Genomic DNA, 18453 nt, shown 5'->3' with positions numbered 1-18453 from the left:
CTCTGAATTAGTCAGACTGCAGGCTGGAGCTACTGTCCCTGCAGAGAAGTTTCCCTTCCCTGCTCAGCAGCCCCGCCATGCCGACCAGTTAGGAGGCACTTCGGTGATCCCTCATGCTGCAGATTCTTCTTTTTAAATCATCAGGTTCAAACACAGAGTTAACAGCACTTGTACTAGGCGTTTCACATGTAGTTAGGGTGGCAAGCCACTAGGGCTAGTAGGCCATTAAGGCCACCGACCTCAAACCTTCTTTCTCTAGGGTGGTCTGGGCCGACGCTCCAGGCACCAAGGAGCGATGTTCCTCCTCAGTCACCCTGGAGGCTCAACTGTATAATCACCCCTCCTTTACTCCGCCCCATCTGCCTCACGCTCAGGGTCACACACACGCCATACTCCACGCCACCATCAAGGCCGCTGTAGCTCTCTGCAATAGCTGAGGCAGCAAGCCACATTCTCCTGCTTCCTCTCCATCACTGACCACGGTGAAAACTTCACCCCAACACAGCTCCCAGGAGGCCCGCCTGAGAAGGAAGCACCAGAGTCTGTACTGAGTCAAACCAATGAACCAAAATAACCAGGTGGAGGGAGTGGGTGCTAACCAGGAAAGGTCTAAGGTTCTGTGTCACTGACCTCTCTTGATTTTTTCCTTTAAAACCTAAATGCTGGGGCCAAGTATCGACCCGGGTGGCCATGCGTTTGCACGGCCGCTTTGCTGCTGAACGACCAGGATCCAGAGCCAGCTATATTACTTCTGGTCCCAGCAAGTGCTTGCAGCCATGTCTCCAGACTGTGAACTAAGCTTTTGCCCCACGCCGGCTAAGGGGGGAAATATCCTTCTTCCTTGGTTTTTCTTCCCTCTGGGAGGAAGCGGTGTGGCGTCTGCCATATTATGGGACTTTTAAACAGGTATGAACTTGTGGCGCGGGGGAAAAAAAAAGTGTTTTGAATTTGAAACAGCAGGACACTTGGGCAGTCTCGGGCTGGGGCCAATACCGGCTCGCGCTCCGCTGAGATTCGACCTGGGTGGCCATGATTTTGCATGGCCGCTTTGCTGCTGAACGACTAGGATCCAGACCCAGCTATATTACTGAAATCCTAAACCTAGATCCTGTATCTCTTCATTCTCATCAGTGGAAAATTAATTATCAAATGTTTCCTTGTCAATAGGGCCGTAATTTTGAGGGATAAACTCCAACAAGAATAGTGAGTTCTGTGTTGAAACTCCAACAATAGTGAGTTTTGTGTTGAAATATGGAATGTAATCAAGGTAAAGAGAAAATGAAGTGAAATTTATCAGTTATGCAGGTGGGGGTGGGGGGGTTAGGGGGTGGGTTGGTGGGAGGTATATTGGTTTTTTTTTTTTTTGGTGGTGGAATATGGGCACTGGTGAAAGGACGGGTGTTTGAGCATTGTATAACTGAGACATAAGCCTGAGAACTTTGTAACTTTCCACATGGTGATTCAATAAAATAAATTAAAAAAAAAAAAAAACAACAACCTAAATGCTAGACTTAGAGGAAGACTCCACCTTTGCCGTTCTGATGTGGAACACCCAGGACAGAACAGAATCAGGACCCAGAGAAGTGATATTCACTCAACCAAGCCAGTCAAAATTACCCTCCCCACCCGATTCCTGAGAAACCCTTCCACTCTGCAATGCCTCACAACATGTCGGCAGTGTACAGCACAGTCCCTGGCCCAGACATCTGTCCAGCCTGCCCATGGGGCCACCCGAAGCTGTTAACCATGGGTGTGACCCACACCAGGGCCACGCCTAAGGCTGGGCAATCTGGAGAATTCTGATGTGCCCGTCTCACGCCCAAGCTGGGCATAGCCACTGTGTAGCCAGAATGCCACTCCATCCCTCTGTCCCTCTCCCAGCTTCCCTGGCACGAGTGACAGCTCAGATACGTGCAGCTGTAACTGTGGGCAAGTCACTCTCTCCTGAGAGGACTCAGCTCCACAGCCCCTGTGTGGTCGAAAGAGTTGATGCATACAAACATATTCAGAAGTAGGAACCACTGTGCAAGCATGCTTGTGAGAATACCTCGGAACCCATCACTGCATTCCGAGAACACTTGGAAATGGTTCATACAGAATGAGTCACCAGTTGAATTTAACAGGTCTGCGCAACTCAGTACCAATCCAGTTCAGGAATGGGTAGGTGCACCCACAAACCTGACAGAACTGCACTTTGTACCTCACCTTGCCAACAGACCAGATAAACAAAGGAAATGACACCTTCAGATAGAAAACCAACCCCTGAGTCAGAAGCAAGACTTCCTGACTAAAAGCTGTGAAATTTATCAGTTTCTCTCATCAATAAAAATTAAGCAAAGTCCTCTATTTTTAATCAGGCATTTCCATGGGCCCAACATGTTTCAACTTATTGCTGACAGAAGGATCAGGCTTGCCTTATTATTCCTGTGTAGAGATATGAGATATAATGCGAAAAAGTACTTTAAAATCACTGGTTTTGTCTCCTATAAACTTATATGGAAAATATGAAGCTGTTTATCTATTGCAATACTTTGGAACTCTCCCTCGACTCTAGCTGCTGTGAGAGATTATCCTGAAGAGGATGGCCAGGGGCTCCTGATTCTTCCTCCCATAAAAGGCAAGACCAGTGCTGAGGGTCAGCTGCCAGGGAGGAGAGAGAGAAGTAGGCTGGGGAGTGCTGGGAGAGACCCAGGCCCGCTGACAGAGCTTCTCCACATTCTTTAATTCTATCATCATTCTTAACTAAACAATGACTGTTGGGCTATTAAAGATAATTATTGACACATCCTCTCTCTCCCTCTCACCAACCCCTTCTCATTTTGGGGCCACACCTGGCTGTGCCGAGGGGCCAGGAGACCACATGGAGTGCTGGAGATCAAACCTGGGTTTGGCGTGTGCAAGGCATGTGTTTTACCCACTCTACTCTCTCTCCGGCACCCAGACACATAGTCTCTTAAGCAGTCTCACCAGTAACTGAGCAAGGGTAGGATGGATATTCACTCCACCTTGCAAGCTGGAAAACAGGACTACGGTATCTTTTCAATTTGCCCCCAGAGGAGTACATGCCCAAGGGAGCTACTACACGGAAACGTGGCTGTGCTGGAGGGTCTGTCCAGGCCCGATGACCGGCTCACTCCTAAGACAGAATCTGGGTCAAATCAATGCCATATCGACATCCAAGGGAATGAGACCAGCCACCAGGAAAATCACTGTACTCCAAGTACAAAGAGAGACTTTTAGGCAACACCATCCAAAAGAGGTTATCAGTAAAATAGTCATTTAATAGTCATTTAATGATCGAGTGGCTCTTCCAAATGAGGACCCAGGGGTGTACATACATATCTGTCAAGGCTCACAGCACTCAGGGCTTGGCCCTCAGACAAATGGGAGGTGGCCACATGCTCTCCTGGAACCTGTAGATGTGAGGCACAATGGTGGCCACAAGCCTGTCCCTGGTGCCCCCCATGAGTCTGAGCTCCCAGTCCTGCAATTCACCAGCCAGTAGTTCAGGGTGGGTCCTCTCAGTGCACCAGAATCCACATGCTTCTCCTGGGCACCCACGCAGACACAGAGGTGTTGGGCAGCCTCCAGGACAGAGGTCGGTCAGCAGAGCAGAGCGAGAGGGGGACACCCAAGAACCAGGGCTGGATCTGTGGCCAGGAACATGCAGTCCTGACACCTGAGCACGCAGCCCCGCCTCACCACACCTTTGCACATTCTCCCCACCTCTCCCACGCTGCCCTCCCAAGAAAAAGATCACCCCGCTTTATAGCACAGATGGAAAATGGTGGGACAACCTCCCAACAGCTCGTGTGACACTCAATCTACTGGACCCCAGGCCCTCCATCTAGGGGCTCCCGAGTGCTCCAGACTTGAAAAAGTTCTATCCAGAGGAAACACTCATCCATTCCATGTGACAGATGGACCTTCCTGCTCAACACAAAGCCGGGCCAGGGCTGTGACACATGGGAAGAGGGCTACGTCCATGGAACAGGACTCTGATGCCCAGAGCCACAGCCTGGCAGCTACAGGGACTGGAGGTTGAGTCTGCAGAGGAATGGGGCCCTGAAGGAGCCCAGGTACAGGTGTCCGTTGTGCTCATGTGCCTCACTGACATAGGTGACCACCTGGCCATCAGGGTCATGCAAGCTTCTCTGGAAGGTTCCACTGTCGCTGAGCTCTAGGACAAGGCTGTACCGCGGCACCAACTTCATCAAAGTCTCCTGACTGAAGAGCTGGAAAGGAAAGAGAAAGTGACTGTTATACTATGACTGAGAATAATACTGTGAGCCAAGTGCAAGACAAGCTCTGGATGGATCCACAGGCTGGTAATCCCCTAGTGAGCAAACAGAGAACATGTGACCAAGGTCCTCTCAGAGATAGGATCTAACCATTCAACCATCTTGACCACACCAGAGAGGCCCCACCTGCTCTCCCCTCCCTAACACCCTCCCAGTGACAAACGTCTTTCCCACCACTGCCCTTTGCTTCAGCAGAATCTCTCACCCTGTGTAGTTCTTCGGAGCATCTTTCTATATGCCAACTATTGGCTGCCTGATTTTCGAATCTCTTGCAGTTGATTTTGTTTGTTTGAGAGGCCTTTGGGGTCACTATTGGCTCTGTGGTCAGGGATTGCTCGTGGCAGTGTTCAGGGGGCATTATGTGGTGCCAAGGTGATGGCATGCAATGCCTGTGCCTTAACCTCTGGAACTATCTCTTTGACCCTGAATTTTGTTTTTCCTCAGACTCTATGTTCCCTCACCATTTAACTCAGCTCTTCCAAGTTGACAGAAACGCACATAGGGCAGAGCCAGAGACAGTGACATGCTCTCAGACAGGCCCACACACAGCAGCTGCCTCTGGACACCCTCACTCCATGCACATCAGGCTTCTGCTTCCTGTCATGGCGCCCTAAGGAACACGTCAGCAGCTAAAACAGTCCTGGCACTGCAAGGTGGCGGGGTCTGCCAGTTCCACAATGTACACCTCCACGGACCAAGCATGTCCAAGGAAGAGGTCATGGTCAAGAATGGCCCCACCTCTGAATTCCAAGTCAAACCTACATGGTCCTCTGATAAGTCTACGATATCAAAGAGGCAACTCAGGGACTTCTTATGAGAAATGAGAAGCCAGGGAGAGTTCAGTGAAGGAACACCCATATAAAGAACACAGTGACAGGCGTGTGGACGAGGGGAGTGGCCTGTGGTCCACGTGCAGCCTCCTCAGTGCTTTGGCCTGGCTGGGACAGGAGGAACCTCCTGGACCTTACACAGAAGAGGACACCGGTGGAAAATGACAATAAAGTACAGTACGGCACAGCACCCATGCGTGGAGAATACGCACATTTCCTTCTTTAATGCAAGAAACACAGTCCAGCAATGCACAGTGCCCAAGAACCGACACGTCCAGCTAGCAAAGCTGAGGCAGACGGATGAGCAGACTGCGGGGTGGAGGTTCTTCGGCTAACCTCTCCCACACTGTGCTGCCACATGGCTGCTCACTGCAGGGCCAGCCCACATGCCCCCCAGGCCTTCAGGTTCTTCTAGAAGGCCACCCCCTTCAGCCGAAAGCCTGCCCTCTCTGCGGTGTCCAGGCCACCCCATCAGCCAGGAGTTTCTGCGGCACCTGCAGATCTCCCCTCTGCTCTGCACCCCCACTCCTGAGGCACACGTCACGCATCTAGTTCACAGACTTCTATATAAAGTAGTACATCATTTCTATAATTTTATAAAGCATTTCCCAATAATTGTTCTTCACAGACTGGGGCCCTTGTCCAGCTGGCCTTTTCAGCAGTTGTCAGAGCCCACACACAAGACTCCTGCTCTGAGGAGAGGCCCCTGGTGGCAGCCCCCGTCGTGGGGCAGCACCTCACAGTTCTGTCATTGGTTGGAGAGGTGCCATGCCTTCTCCTAGCCACTGAGTCACCTCTGTAGTCAGAAGTGTCTGTTTTGAAAGCAGCTTCCTCCCCCCTTTAAGCTACCCTGTAGAGTCATTGCTGAGATCTGAGGAAGGAATAAAGCCATTCTCAGAGAAGAGCTGGTGACACGTGCAACACCTAAACTAACCCTGCAAGAGTCACTTTAAGGCTGTCTAATGTGGCAAGAATGAACAGAAAGACTGTGAGATACTGTGGTGAGAGGGAGGGTGATGTGGTTCTTCCAGGAACTGGATACTTACCAGTCTTCTGGGTAAGGGTGGCACCAAGCAGGCAGTGGGAGAGGAATGTCCTTATCTAGCATAACCCTGCTTCCTGCTTCTGTAACCATGCCTGGAGGGACTGAAGCAAGTAACCTTGTGTACTTACACCTTGGACTCCAGAAAAGAATCCTCCAACACTGTGTTACCACACTTAATAGTGCTCTTCCTGAGAAAACCCCATGCCTCCATCTCTCACCAGAGCATTCAGCAACACTATGAAAAGCAAACAACCAACTGCAAAAACCACCAAACCCCAAACCCAGAGCAGCAAACACAAGAACACTTCTCTTTTTTTCCAACAAGGTGAAATAATCTTAACACTTAACGTAGGTCAAACGTAGGTCATTATTCTGAGTTCACCTACAGTCAATAAAATATTCTAATTAAAAAAATGGCAGAAAAATGGCAAGAGTCCCTTTATATCAGTAATCTCTCTGTATGCTGATGTACTAAATTCACCTATCAAAATGCATAGAGCGGCCAGACAGATCAAGAAAATACAAAACAACTGAATCTTCTGTCATCCACAGGAAACACTTGAATTTGTGAGAAAAACATAGGCTCAGAGTGAAAGGATGGAAACCATTTATATAATTATAACATATGAGCGTTGGGTTGGTCTGCTTTTTACCAGACCCAACAGTGTGCAGACCAAACAAAGCAATAACAGATGGGGACAGTCACTCTGTACTGCTGGGGGTGAGCACATGAGGAGCACTGGGTGGGTGCCCAGAAGCTCATGGTGGTATCAGCCTTTAGGACAAAAAAGAAAAAGCTCAGACCAGGATCTTAAACATTCATCTGCAGAACCTAGAAAAGTAGAAACAAATTAATTTCAAAACTAGTAGAAGGAAGGAACTAGTAAAAACTAGAGCAGAAATCAATGATATAGATATCACGAAAACAATACAAAGGGTCAGATGAAACAAGGAGCTGACTCTATGGAATACACAAACCCTCAGCAGCGAGACTCCCAGAGAAAAAGCATTAAAGCCCCAAATAAATCAGATTCATGATAAAATAGGAGTAATTCCAACAGGCTCCTCAGAAATACAAGATTGTAAGAGGTTATTATGAATGCTAGGCTGTTAATCTAGAGAACCTAGAAATGGATGAGTTCCTAAAGCACATAAGCTCCCAAAACTAACAAAGAGAAAGTAGAAAACCCAAACAGACCAAATGTAAGCAAAAGTAAATTGAAACTAATTTAAAAAGTCTCCCCAAGAACCAAACCTTGTCCAGACAGGGTTTATCCGCAAAACTAGCAAAACTGTATAGAAGAGTGTATATTCCTTAAGCTCTTTCAAATTCTTTTTTTTTTTTTAAATTTTTATTAAATCACCATGTGGAAAGTTACAAAGTTCTCAGGTTTATATGTCAGTTATACAATATTCAAACACCCATCCCTTCACCAGTGCCCAAATTCCACCACCAGAAACCCCAGTTTACCCCCCGCCCCCACCCCCTACCCCCTACTGTATAACTAATGAATTTCACTTCATTTTTTCTTTACCTTGATTACATTCCATAATTCAACACAAAACTCACTATAGTTGACCTAACTCTCTCTCTTTTTTTTCTCTTTTTCCTTTTCCATTTTTTTTTTTTAATTTTTCCCCCTCATCCCCCTTCCTGCGCCTCATAGTATGGTGTACTCCATGCCACGTTGGCCAGCGTGGGGCTTTTGCTTAGCTCATAGTCCAGAGGTGGCTGTTACATTAAGAACCTTCAATATTTCAACAAAAACTTACTGTTATTATTTGGAGTTTCCCCCCCAAGTCTGACCTGTTCAAATGGAACCCTTTCACATTGATGACAATTATAAATGTTAAGTCGCGTGGACGCGGCAGCGTCCGCGCGGTTTTGGATTTCTGTATAAAGTCCTGGGAAAATTCTGCCAGAAATTACATATTTCCTCCGTTAGCCGGCGTGGGGCAAAGGCTTAATTCACAGTCTCCATCCATGGGTGCAGGCACTTGCTGGAACCCCAATTCCTAAAGCTGTCTCTGGTTCCCGCTTGTTCCACATCCACCGGCTCTGCAGGGGCATGGGCGCCCGGGCCGAAAACCCGGCCGGCCGGAGCCGAGCACGGGCCCGACTCAGCTCTTTCAAATTCTTAAAGGAATGCAGGCACTACCATATAAATGGCCCAGCCTCACAGCTGCGCCACTCATCTCGGAAGAGATGCCAAGCTGATGAGACTGGGTACGCTGGTTTTGGGGCTAAAAAATCTGGGCCCCGCTCAGAAGGGGGCAGGATGAGTCTCTGCTCAGCCCTAATACCGGCAGCCATATGCCAGAACTGCTGTGGCCCAACTTCACAGCGTCACAAGTTGGTGTTTGAAGAGACACCACACCAATGAAAGGGATACTGGTTTGGGGCCTGAAAACTCTGGGGTCTTCTTGGAGTGGGGGCAGGCATCATGCCGCTGGGAGCCAGAGCAGACTCATCATATCCTACTCTGTAGCTCCTCTGGGGAGAGATGCTCGGCTGAATCAAGGGAACGCACTGGCACACTGACCTTCAGTCTGCAAATTGCCCAGGAGGGAGGCAGCTGCGGACTGTCCCACTGTGAGAGACCATGGAGCCCCTTGAGTGTGTTGTGGCACCCGCAGCTGTGACACCTCCAAGTTCCACCATGCTGACATCCCAGTAAAAGCAGAACAGCTTACACGGGAAAGCAGCATAGAGGCCAACTATGCACAAGAAGCAAAGCAGAAGGCTCAACTAGCAAAAAACAGCTCAGTAATTTTTTCCTTTTTTTTTTTTTTTTGGCTTTTTGGGTCATACCCGGCGATGCTCAGGGGTTACTCCTGGCTTTGCACTCAGGAAATACTCCTGGTGGTGGTTGGGGGACCATATGGGATGCTGGGAATCAAACCTGAGTCAGCTGCATGCAAGGCAAATGCCCTACCCAATGTGCTATCATTCCAGTCCCCTCAGTTAATTCTTAATGCAATAACTTTAATAACCCCATGGTGAGATATAACAATTTCACAAACTTCCATTTACTGAACTATTTTTTTTATAACTTCGCTTGCTGTTTTATTGGTAACTGGAATTATGAAACTAGTAATTTTAATTGCAACAAGCAATATAACATAAATGATTTTGTGCCTGCCAAGGGGGTAGAATTGGAGGGTGACTAGGAAACTGGGGAGATTGGTGGAGGGAGGGTCACACTGGCAGTGCAACTGGTGTTGGAATCCTGAATGCCTGAAACAGTATTATGAACAACTTTGTAAACTATGATACCGAAAGAAGATTTAAAAAATATTAATGCTTACTTACATATGCTAAAATTGGAACAATACAAAGATTAGCATGGCCCTGGCACAAGACACACAAAACAATATTAAAGAAACAGGAACCCTTCCCACTAGCAAGACAGGGAGAACAAACCCACAATAATGTTAAAGTCAGTGGGACTTTAACACTAAAAAGCTAAAAGCCTCCCTTCTGAGACCAGGCACAAAGCAAGGCTGCCACTTCCCAGCTTTTATGCAGTGACACTGAAACTCCTAGTGGCAGCAGCCAGGAAAAACATTAAAGATAAAGGGATCATCTCAGAAATAGATGTCAAGTTTCAGAAATAGGTATCAAATTGTCGCTTTCTGCAGATGACATGATCACATCCACAGGGGACCCTGACTCCTCTATACGCCAGCCCCTTGCCGTTCCCACCCTCACCACTCTCCCACAGAAAGCCTGGTTTGTGTCCTCCACGCACTGCTCGTCAGTAGGACAGGTCTGTGCCAGCACAGGGCTCAGACACTTAGCACTTCCCCGCATCAATTAAGAACGGAGACAAGTGAGCTCCCGGCAGTGAAGCCTGGCCTTCCTATGGAAGCAGGAGGTCAGGGCAAGTGCGGGCCTCACAGAGCACTGCTTTTACTTCCAGGCCTGCTGCGGGAGGCAGAACCCGGAACTACTCTGACTCACGCACCCAGGCAGGAGAGAAGCCCTATGGGAGCCCCAACCTCTATGAGGCACTGTGCTCATTCCAGTCTTGCACCACAGACGCTCAGCCTCTCTTCACTCGATACTAGTCTCATATATGTATGCAGCCTGTGTAATGGAACATGGTGAAAAGGTCTTTGCATAAAGAAGCACCTCTACCAGTGAATTTCTCACCCAACCTGTCAAACCAGTCTGATTTGCAGACTGTCCCACAGAAGAAATTGGGAAAATGCTAGCAAGATGAGCTAATAAGGCGACGGGTCTGAAGCTGGCCGGTCAGTGTGGGCGTTCTGTTATTTTTTAATGGAAAAGAATTTGATATAGTGAGGTGTCAAGAGGCAGACTCCTTTGGAAAAGGAAGGCTGGGAGGCAGGAGGGGCTAGCAGGATAGAGATCGAACCAGTGCCGCCTGGTCTTAAGAGGGAAGGTCTGAGACAATCATCACAGACAGGAGAAAGCAAGACTGACAGGCAGGGGAGAAGCCCCCCACCTCAAAGGGTCAGGATTAAAAACGTAGACAAGAAAACCAGAAGTCAAAGGGGTTAAATGCTTAAAATTACCATTTCAGTCTAAAGATAAAATTATTTCAAGAAATTACTCTAAACATACACTCCTGAGGTTAGGGGGATAGCAAAGAGGTGAAGGTTAGGACTAAGCCAGGGTCAGCCTTCCATCCCGTTGACCCCTGCTGGAATCCTTGGCACCGCATATGCTCTCCCAGAGCACAGAGCCAGGAGTAGTCCCTGAGTATCACTGGGTGTGACCACAAAACCCAATAAGTAGCACTATTGTGCCGTTGTTCATCAATTTGCTTGAGCGGGAACCAGTAATGTCTCCATTGTGAGACTTATTGTTACTGTTTTTGGCATATCGAATACGCCTTGGGGAGCTTGCCAGGCTCTGCCGTGTGGGCCAGATACTCTCAGTAGCTTGCAGGACTCTCTGAGAGGGAAGGAGGAATCGAACTTGGGTTGGCCGCATGCAAGGCAAATGCCCCACCCGCTATGCTATGGCTCCAGTCTTGGAGCATACAACACTGACATAGAACATAAGTCGTATAAGACATATTATAAGATGTTAGCATAAATATGTAATATAAACTACATATTATAAAAAGTATCAGAAACTTTAGAGCTAAAGTCATCAGATTAATTTTCATTTTGTTTTCTAAACTCAGAACTTTCATAATTACCTTAAAAATCACTCTTTTTATAAAGGGTCTCTTGGACAAGAAATCCAACATGGAGAAGCCGGGGCTGGGGCGGATGGTGGCCATGCTGACCCAGTACCCTCCGGAGCCACTGGGCCGGATGTTGTCTGGAAATCCGGGAAGGTTGTCCACAAACAGATCCACCCCTCCTTTCATCAAGCCAGAGATGTAGTATCTGAAAAATTTATCCAACAGGCAGTGAACATCAAGCCCCAATTTCAGGAAAACTGTTAGCCAGGCACCCAACTATTTTGGTCTGGGTAAATTTTCAGAAATGTCTTTCATGAACAAAGGCTCAGTAGCCAAAATGAGGGCTGGGTGGGTCCCGGGCAGGGGGAGGAGGTCTGGGCAGGCGTTCTCTAGAGCCGGACACACCCCTGCCTCTGCTCTCACCCACGGGGCACCACCACTGCATTCGGACTGTCACTGGACAATGACTGCCAGCTCAGTGGACATGACACACACCTCTGAATCCTTGCCATTGTCGTCTCTGACACCAGGACATAGTCCTCAGCAGGAGAGAGCTGCACCCCATTAGGGAACCGCAATTGGTCCAGCAAGACCTTGACTTCTTTGGTCTTCGTGTCGTACTCCAGCAGGCTACAATGCAGCAGAGCACAGAGTCAGTGGGGAGGCTGAGACCCTGCAGGGCCCACAAGCCTCCCCTAAGAGCGACAGGCTCTCTCTGCCCGGAATGGAGAGGGAGGGTCAGTCTGGAAAAATAAGATTCCTCTGCAAGGGAAGCAGCCACCTAGACACACCCAGCAAGTCCCCGTGCTCTGTCCCACTCACTCCCATGCCACAGCCTCATCCCACCTCAAAGCACAACGTGCCTGAATGAAATACTGGTCTGTCCAAAGCACCCGCGGGGCGCCAGAGCAGGGGGAGGCCCCTGCCAGCCAAGTCCTCCCTAAGCACCCACAGCTCTCTCCTGGCTCAACTTCTTGCTCCTTTGTAAATCCGACAACAGCCCCCTGCTCGAGCCTGTTGGAGTGTGGGTCTGACTGACTCCCCGATACCCTGTCACGGCAGAGTCTGGAATTCACAGCCAGCTCTCTCCGAGTGGAGACGCCAGGGGGGCTCCACACGCCACGTGCCTCTTTTAGAGGCCTGAACCCCCCCGGTTCACTATCAGAATCTTCCTTCAAGGAGCAAGGGAGAATGTTTGCTCCACTGTGCTGGATCCTTCGCCTTGCCCTGTAAGCTGCCAAGGTCCTATCCTATAAGCTCAAGTATTGTAACAAGGACAAACTGCAATGACATGGAAGCAATCCATTCCCGCCTACCTGGTAGCCTACAGAGTCAAAAGAGAACAAATACTCACCGCCCATCATTGGTGCCTTCCATAATCAGGAGTAGAAAATCTCGTCTTTGCCATTTGCTGCTAGAATCTGTGAAATAAATCTTCCTCCCATCCCTAGTTACTGTGAGGTCATTCACGAAGGACATCTTCCTCCCCTCAACAGGGGTCTCTGAGGACAGCAAGAGAGTCACCTCACCTGGGGGGAGGGATGAAGAAGTCAAGGAAGGGGAAAAAGCACTTGCTTCCACTCCAGCACCTGATTCCAAATTACTGATCAGCCTACTAATGAAGCAAATACTGGCAGGATGGTGGCAGGTATGATACAGTAGCATTTTTAGTCTGAAACATCAATATAAATATTATTTCAAATCATGAGATAAAAAAATTGAGACATCATCATAAAAAAACTGAGATTCTCCATGTCATGTCAGAAGATTTATTCATTCTTATAGTAAACAAAAAATGTTTCCTTTTCTTTGATCTCTTAAGAGACTAATTTATTTATCCTTATTTAACAGAGGTAGAATTATCTCTCTAACGATTAGCTAGTCTTTACTCCTATTTGTTGGTTTCTGGGTCACCCCTGGCAGTGGCTCAGGAGCTGCTGCTGGGCCTGGTGTTGCCCTAGAAATGCTGGCGGCGACAGTGAGGGTCCAATGTGCAAAGCCACACGCCAGCCAGGGAAGCGGTTTCTTCACCCTCAATGGCTTCTTTGGTCGAGACCAACAGAACTCGAAGAATCTCTAAGTCTTGGATAAAAGGCAATATGCTTCCTTTTTTTTTTTTTGGTGTGAAATATAAAATATATCGCTGTAGATACAGCGATGGTAGCAAAACTTTTGAAGTAACAGAATGAGCATTTAATGAGTGCCAAGAGTCTTCCTGTCCACGATTCCGTTTATGAACTCTACACAAAATCTCACAATGGCCACACAGGCAGCACTGTTATCTCTGTCAGGGACGAGGAGGGCAGGCTCAGAGAGGCCCAGGACTCGCAGTCACTCTCGACACCTGGGTGAACGAGCTGCTGTGCCGAGCTCACCAGCACCCTCCCCTCCGGGAGCAAGCACGGTTACAGCTGCTATCAGCAACCACTCGGGATTGACAAAGAAAATGAGAAGTCAGAGATAAGCAAATGGGCCTCTGGAGATCCCAAGGCTGAAAGCAAAGCACTGACTGCATGTGCTCGTGTGTAAGGAGTCATATGTTTGCTACCACTAACTGTTCTTTCAGTCCACGCTGTCAGCGCCCTCCAATAGATAAGCAAAGAGTCAACTGTGGTGTCTGGCAGAAGATACTTCATGAATTCAGTCAGGCCATTTATTAGACCACTCATTAAAAAGATTTCGTACCATCCCCAAAGGAAACAAGATATCATCACATACGTGTCCAGGGATTCACTTCAAATAGTCCCTTGTAGGCATCAGCCACAAACAGGGTCCCATTGGGCCCTGCCCGGATACCCAGCGGTCTCCCACAAGCAGGCTCGTCATTAGGGGATTCTAGGGAAAGGAGTGGAAGGAGATCAGTGACTTGTCTGGATTCCACTGTGCATCCCGGTGCCCAAGCACTTCACCATCACCTTCTGAACATCTGTGATGGTCACAGAACAAAAACAGTGTGTGGTTAGAGACAGATCCATCTCCCCCTCAAGCCCGGTGCTCTTAGCCCCTGGATTTACAACTGCTGGGTGGGGTGGGGAGATGAGGGCGGGCAGCCGAGACAGCGCCAAGGGCTAAAGCCCACTGTCCATGCACCAGTCCCGAGAGCCATCCCCAGCAAGCACAGTCCCCTAAGTACCACTGGGAGTACTAGTGGCCCCAGCACCACTGGACGAGAGCACTGTGGTTCTGCCAGACCCAGGCATTGAAACACCAGGCTGAGGAAGAAGAGGAGTCGTCCCTGGCACTGTTTGTTGCCCCCCCCACACCAAAGGAAATAAAAAGCAGAGTGCCAGAGCTGAGAACCTAGAAATATACATAGTAATTAATATTGAAGAATAAAGCCCACAATGGCATCCCCAAACCAGAACAGTTCATCAGGACCAAGGCCCTGAGTCCAGAAACCCCCCAAACCTCAGGGCTTGGGATGTCAGGTCATATGCTTGATCCGAAGGACAAACTACTACTTCACTTCTTGGACACATTACTCTACTCCACAACTGACATTCTGTCTCAGCTGAGGCGATACATATTCACATAGGGCAGGCACTCAGGGATTCTCACTGCAGATGCTCACTCAGTGCTGACTCAAAACGCTCACCAGGGTTTCCCTTCTGGGGGCTCAGTGCCGACAGCATGCCAGAGAATGTCCACTTCTGGTGCTCACGACAGAGTACTCACTCCATGGTTCTTACTGCACAAGGTTCATTCTAGGGCACTTACTGCAGACTGCTCCCTCTAGAACACCTATTACTCACTGCAGGGTGCTTACTACAGTGTGTTCCCTTCTGGGTACTTACTCCATAGTGCTTTCTCCAGGTTACTTACTGCAGAGTCCTCACTCCAAGGTGCTCATATCATGTCTGCTACCATGTGCTGACGGCAGTGTTCACTGCAGGGTCCTTACTGAGGGGCTCTCAGGGCATCACTACATGGTGTTTACTGTAGGGTTCTAACGATAGGGACACTTTCGTCCAAACTATGGAGTAAAAAAAGGCAGGTAAAAAAGAAAATACTATGATTCCATCACATGAAACTGTGTGACAGAGCCAGGAAGACAGTGAAAAGGTCTGAGAGCACACCTTGCGAGCAGGCAGCCCCAAGTCCCACCCTGGCAATGCTGGGGAGCCTGAGGCCCCAGGCATGAGCACTGAACTATTGGGCAGTGGCCAGAATAAGCCCTGGTGCTCCCCCATCACTAAGGCAGGGGTCCTTATATAAAAACCAACCAAGCATGGCTGTGAATCTCCACAGAGAAAAAAATACCTGGAAAGTCATTTGCTAAATGTTAGTTACAGTCACACCTGAGAATATTCACACCTGAGAAGATTTGTGCTTTCTTTCTTTTTTTGATTTTGGGCCACATCTGACGAATCTCAGGGCCTGCCTCCCGGCTCTGTACTCAGGAATCACTCCCGGAGGACTCAGGAGACCATGAGATGCATGTGCAAGGCAAGCTGTATTAGCTCTCCAGCCCCATTTGTACTTTCTTATCTGTCCCCTTGTGTGACGCACAATAAAAAGGCATCATTTTAATGTAAAAACATTCTAGTTGTTAAAAAGTAACTTATGAGAAACCCATGGACTACCAGCTTTAAATAATGATACACCTCTAGTCTCCTTAAGCCTAAGTGAATGAAGAGTGTTCTCACCTGAAAGTCACTTCAAGTGAAGACAGGAATTGCATTCAAACATTTAGCAAGAAGCAAGCCAACTCTAGACAGCACCTAATCTCACCCAAGGCACCTCCAGAGCAAATGAGGGTCTCTGCTTCGGAAAGGGCAGGAGCCAGAAGGCCCTGCTAGGACACCCCAACCAAGCCCTCTGCAGCGGGTGGGGGTGGGGGTGGGGGAGTGGGCAGTATTCCTTTCCTCACAGCCAGGGAAACAGCTTTGGATGCGAGGGCTGGGGGTGGGGGGGGGGGGAGGCGTCAGAGGGACCACTGCCGACTTACTGCAGGGGCCCGAGCCAAGCTGAGCTATGACTTCTACTTCACTGTTGTCCAGCTTGAGGATCCGGCCATCCGCAGTCCCGGTGAACATCACATCTGAAAGAGGAGAGGAGAAAAGAAAAGGTAAGGGAGGGGAGGGGAAGAGAAAAGGAAAAGGGGTGAGGGAAAGAGGAAAGAGAAAAAAATAAGAATTAACAGGTCAGCCTGAGGACAGTGACCACACTCAGCTGTGAAGGTGGGAGCGATGATGTCTGAGCACAGAGAGGCCTGACACAACCTGGACATGACCCTAGGCACAGAGTGTGGGGGACCCTGCCAGAAATAAAAACCCAACTTTTCCCCTTGCCAAGTGCAATCAGGGGCTCCTAGCCACGCCTGCCTCACATCTGCGTCTGCTGCTGCTTACATCTGGGATAGATTTAAAGCATGCCATATGCTCCTGTGACAGCAGACATACCACAACTGGAGCAATAGGGAGGGTCGCACTGCCCTTTGCAAAGGTGGCACACAGACCAGGTGGAACAATCTGTAGTTTTAAAATAGACAATGCAAATTCTAGGGCAGCCACTGAAAGGGTGGTTTTTAAATGTGCAACTAAAAAGTTAAGGAGAGAGAAAAATAGGATCATGAAATACTCAAGGAAAATGACAAAAGGCAGAATGTGGCACACAAAAATTAGAATAAAACCAAGGCAACAAATAAAAGAACAGTAGCAAAGATGGTGCCTATACAAATATATCAGCAATCATCTTAACATCAATAGTCTAGTTAAACCAGTGAAAGACAGAATGACACAATAACCAATAAAGGAGATTCAACTAGGTTTCACCAAGGAACCCAGCTATCCAGTAAACACACACACAAATGTGGCTTGATCTTAGATCAACAATGAGCTGCATACACAACAATGGTTATAAAAGCCAAGCCACACAGCAGCAGTACCCTCTCAGTTGTGTGATCATACTCTGTGCTGTCTGAACAATGACAGAAATCTCTGAAAGACATTTACAAAGGGATACATGAAGAACTGTCACCATAGCACTGACTCAAAGACAGTGAAGACCACTGCAGCACACTGACGGCTCAACTCTCCTGCTTCATGAATATTCTCCGCAGAGATGCCAATCTGTGGATAAGATCAGGTACCTAGTGTTCGGTCTGAGAACTCTGGTGAGTAGCATCCCTCAAACCCCAGACTGAGAGAGAGAGAGAGAGAGAGAGAGAGAGAGTAGAGAGACAGACACAGAGAGAAAACCCTAATAAATTGAATCAGAAATCAAAGGAGGAACATCACACAGAAACCACAGAATTCGAAGGATCCTCAGAGATTACTTGATTACTTTGAGAAACTGTATGTCACAGAACAAGAGAAACTCGAAGAAATGGATAAATTCCTAGATTCCTAAAACCTCCCAAGGCTGAACCAAGAAAATTTGGACCCTCCCCAACCTTAAACTTTACTACAAAGCGGTAACAATTAAAACAGCATGGTACTGGAATAAAGGTAGAGCTGCAGACCGATGAAAGAAGGTGAAATATCCCTACACACAACCCCAAATGTATGATCATCTAATCTTTGATAAGGGAGCAAGAAATGTGAACTGGAGCAAGGAAAGCCTCTTTAACAAATGGTGCTGGCACAACTGGGCAACCACATGCAAAAGAATGGGCTTAGACCTCGACCTGACACCATGCACAAAAGTCAGATCAAAATGGATTAAAGACCTCAACATCAGACCACAAACCATAAGGTACATTGAAGACAAGGCCGGCAAAACCCTCCACGATATTAAAGCTAGCAGTATCTTCAAAGATGACACACAACCGATCAACCAAATGGAAACAGATAAACAAATGGGACTATACTAAACTAAGAAGCTTCTGCACCGCAAAAGATACAGTGACCAGAATACAAAAACAATCTACAGAATGGGAAAGGATATTCCACCCAATACTCCTCCGATAAGGGGCTGATATCAAGGGTATAAAAAGCACTGCTTGAACTCTACAAGAAGAAAACATCCAACCCAATCAGAAAATGGGGTGAAGAAATGAACAGAAACTTTTCCAAAGAAGAGATACAAATGGCCAAAAGGCACATGAAAAAGTGCTCTGCATCACTAATCATCAGGGAGATGCAGATCCAAACAACTATGAGATACCACCTCAC

At 48.1% G+C, this 18453-nt stretch overlaps 1 protein-coding gene across 1 annotated transcript in view; it reads right to left on the bottom strand.

The window, feature by feature from the left end:
* Positions 1–3260: 3260 nt before the first annotated feature.
* The window catches only part of APMAP (adipocyte plasma membrane associated protein), a 35519-nt gene continuing 20326 nt past the window's right edge, over positions 3261–18453 (bottom strand). The window contains exons 4-9 of the mRNA XM_004616170.2: positions 16287–16379; positions 14057–14173; positions 12693–12867; positions 11834–11968; positions 11351–11543; positions 3261–4235 (exon numbers count right to left, since the gene is read on the bottom strand). Of these exons, the coding sequence (XP_004616227.2) occupies positions 4026–4235; positions 11351–11543; positions 11834–11968; positions 12693–12867; positions 14057–14173; positions 16287–16379 (923 nt within the window). The 3' untranslated portion in view covers positions 3261–4025. The remainder of the gene's footprint in view (positions 4236–11350; positions 11544–11833; positions 11969–12692; positions 12868–14056; positions 14174–16286; positions 16380–18453) is intronic.

The sequence above is a fragment of the Sorex araneus genome, chromosome 2 (assembly GCF_027595985.1).
Source record: "Sorex araneus isolate mSorAra2 chromosome 2, mSorAra2.pri, whole genome shotgun sequence".
NCBI lineage: Eukaryota > Metazoa > Chordata > Mammalia > Eulipotyphla > Soricidae > Sorex > Sorex araneus.
Note: the sequence above shows the minus strand (reverse complement) of the source record. Positions and strands in the feature narration are given on the sequence as shown.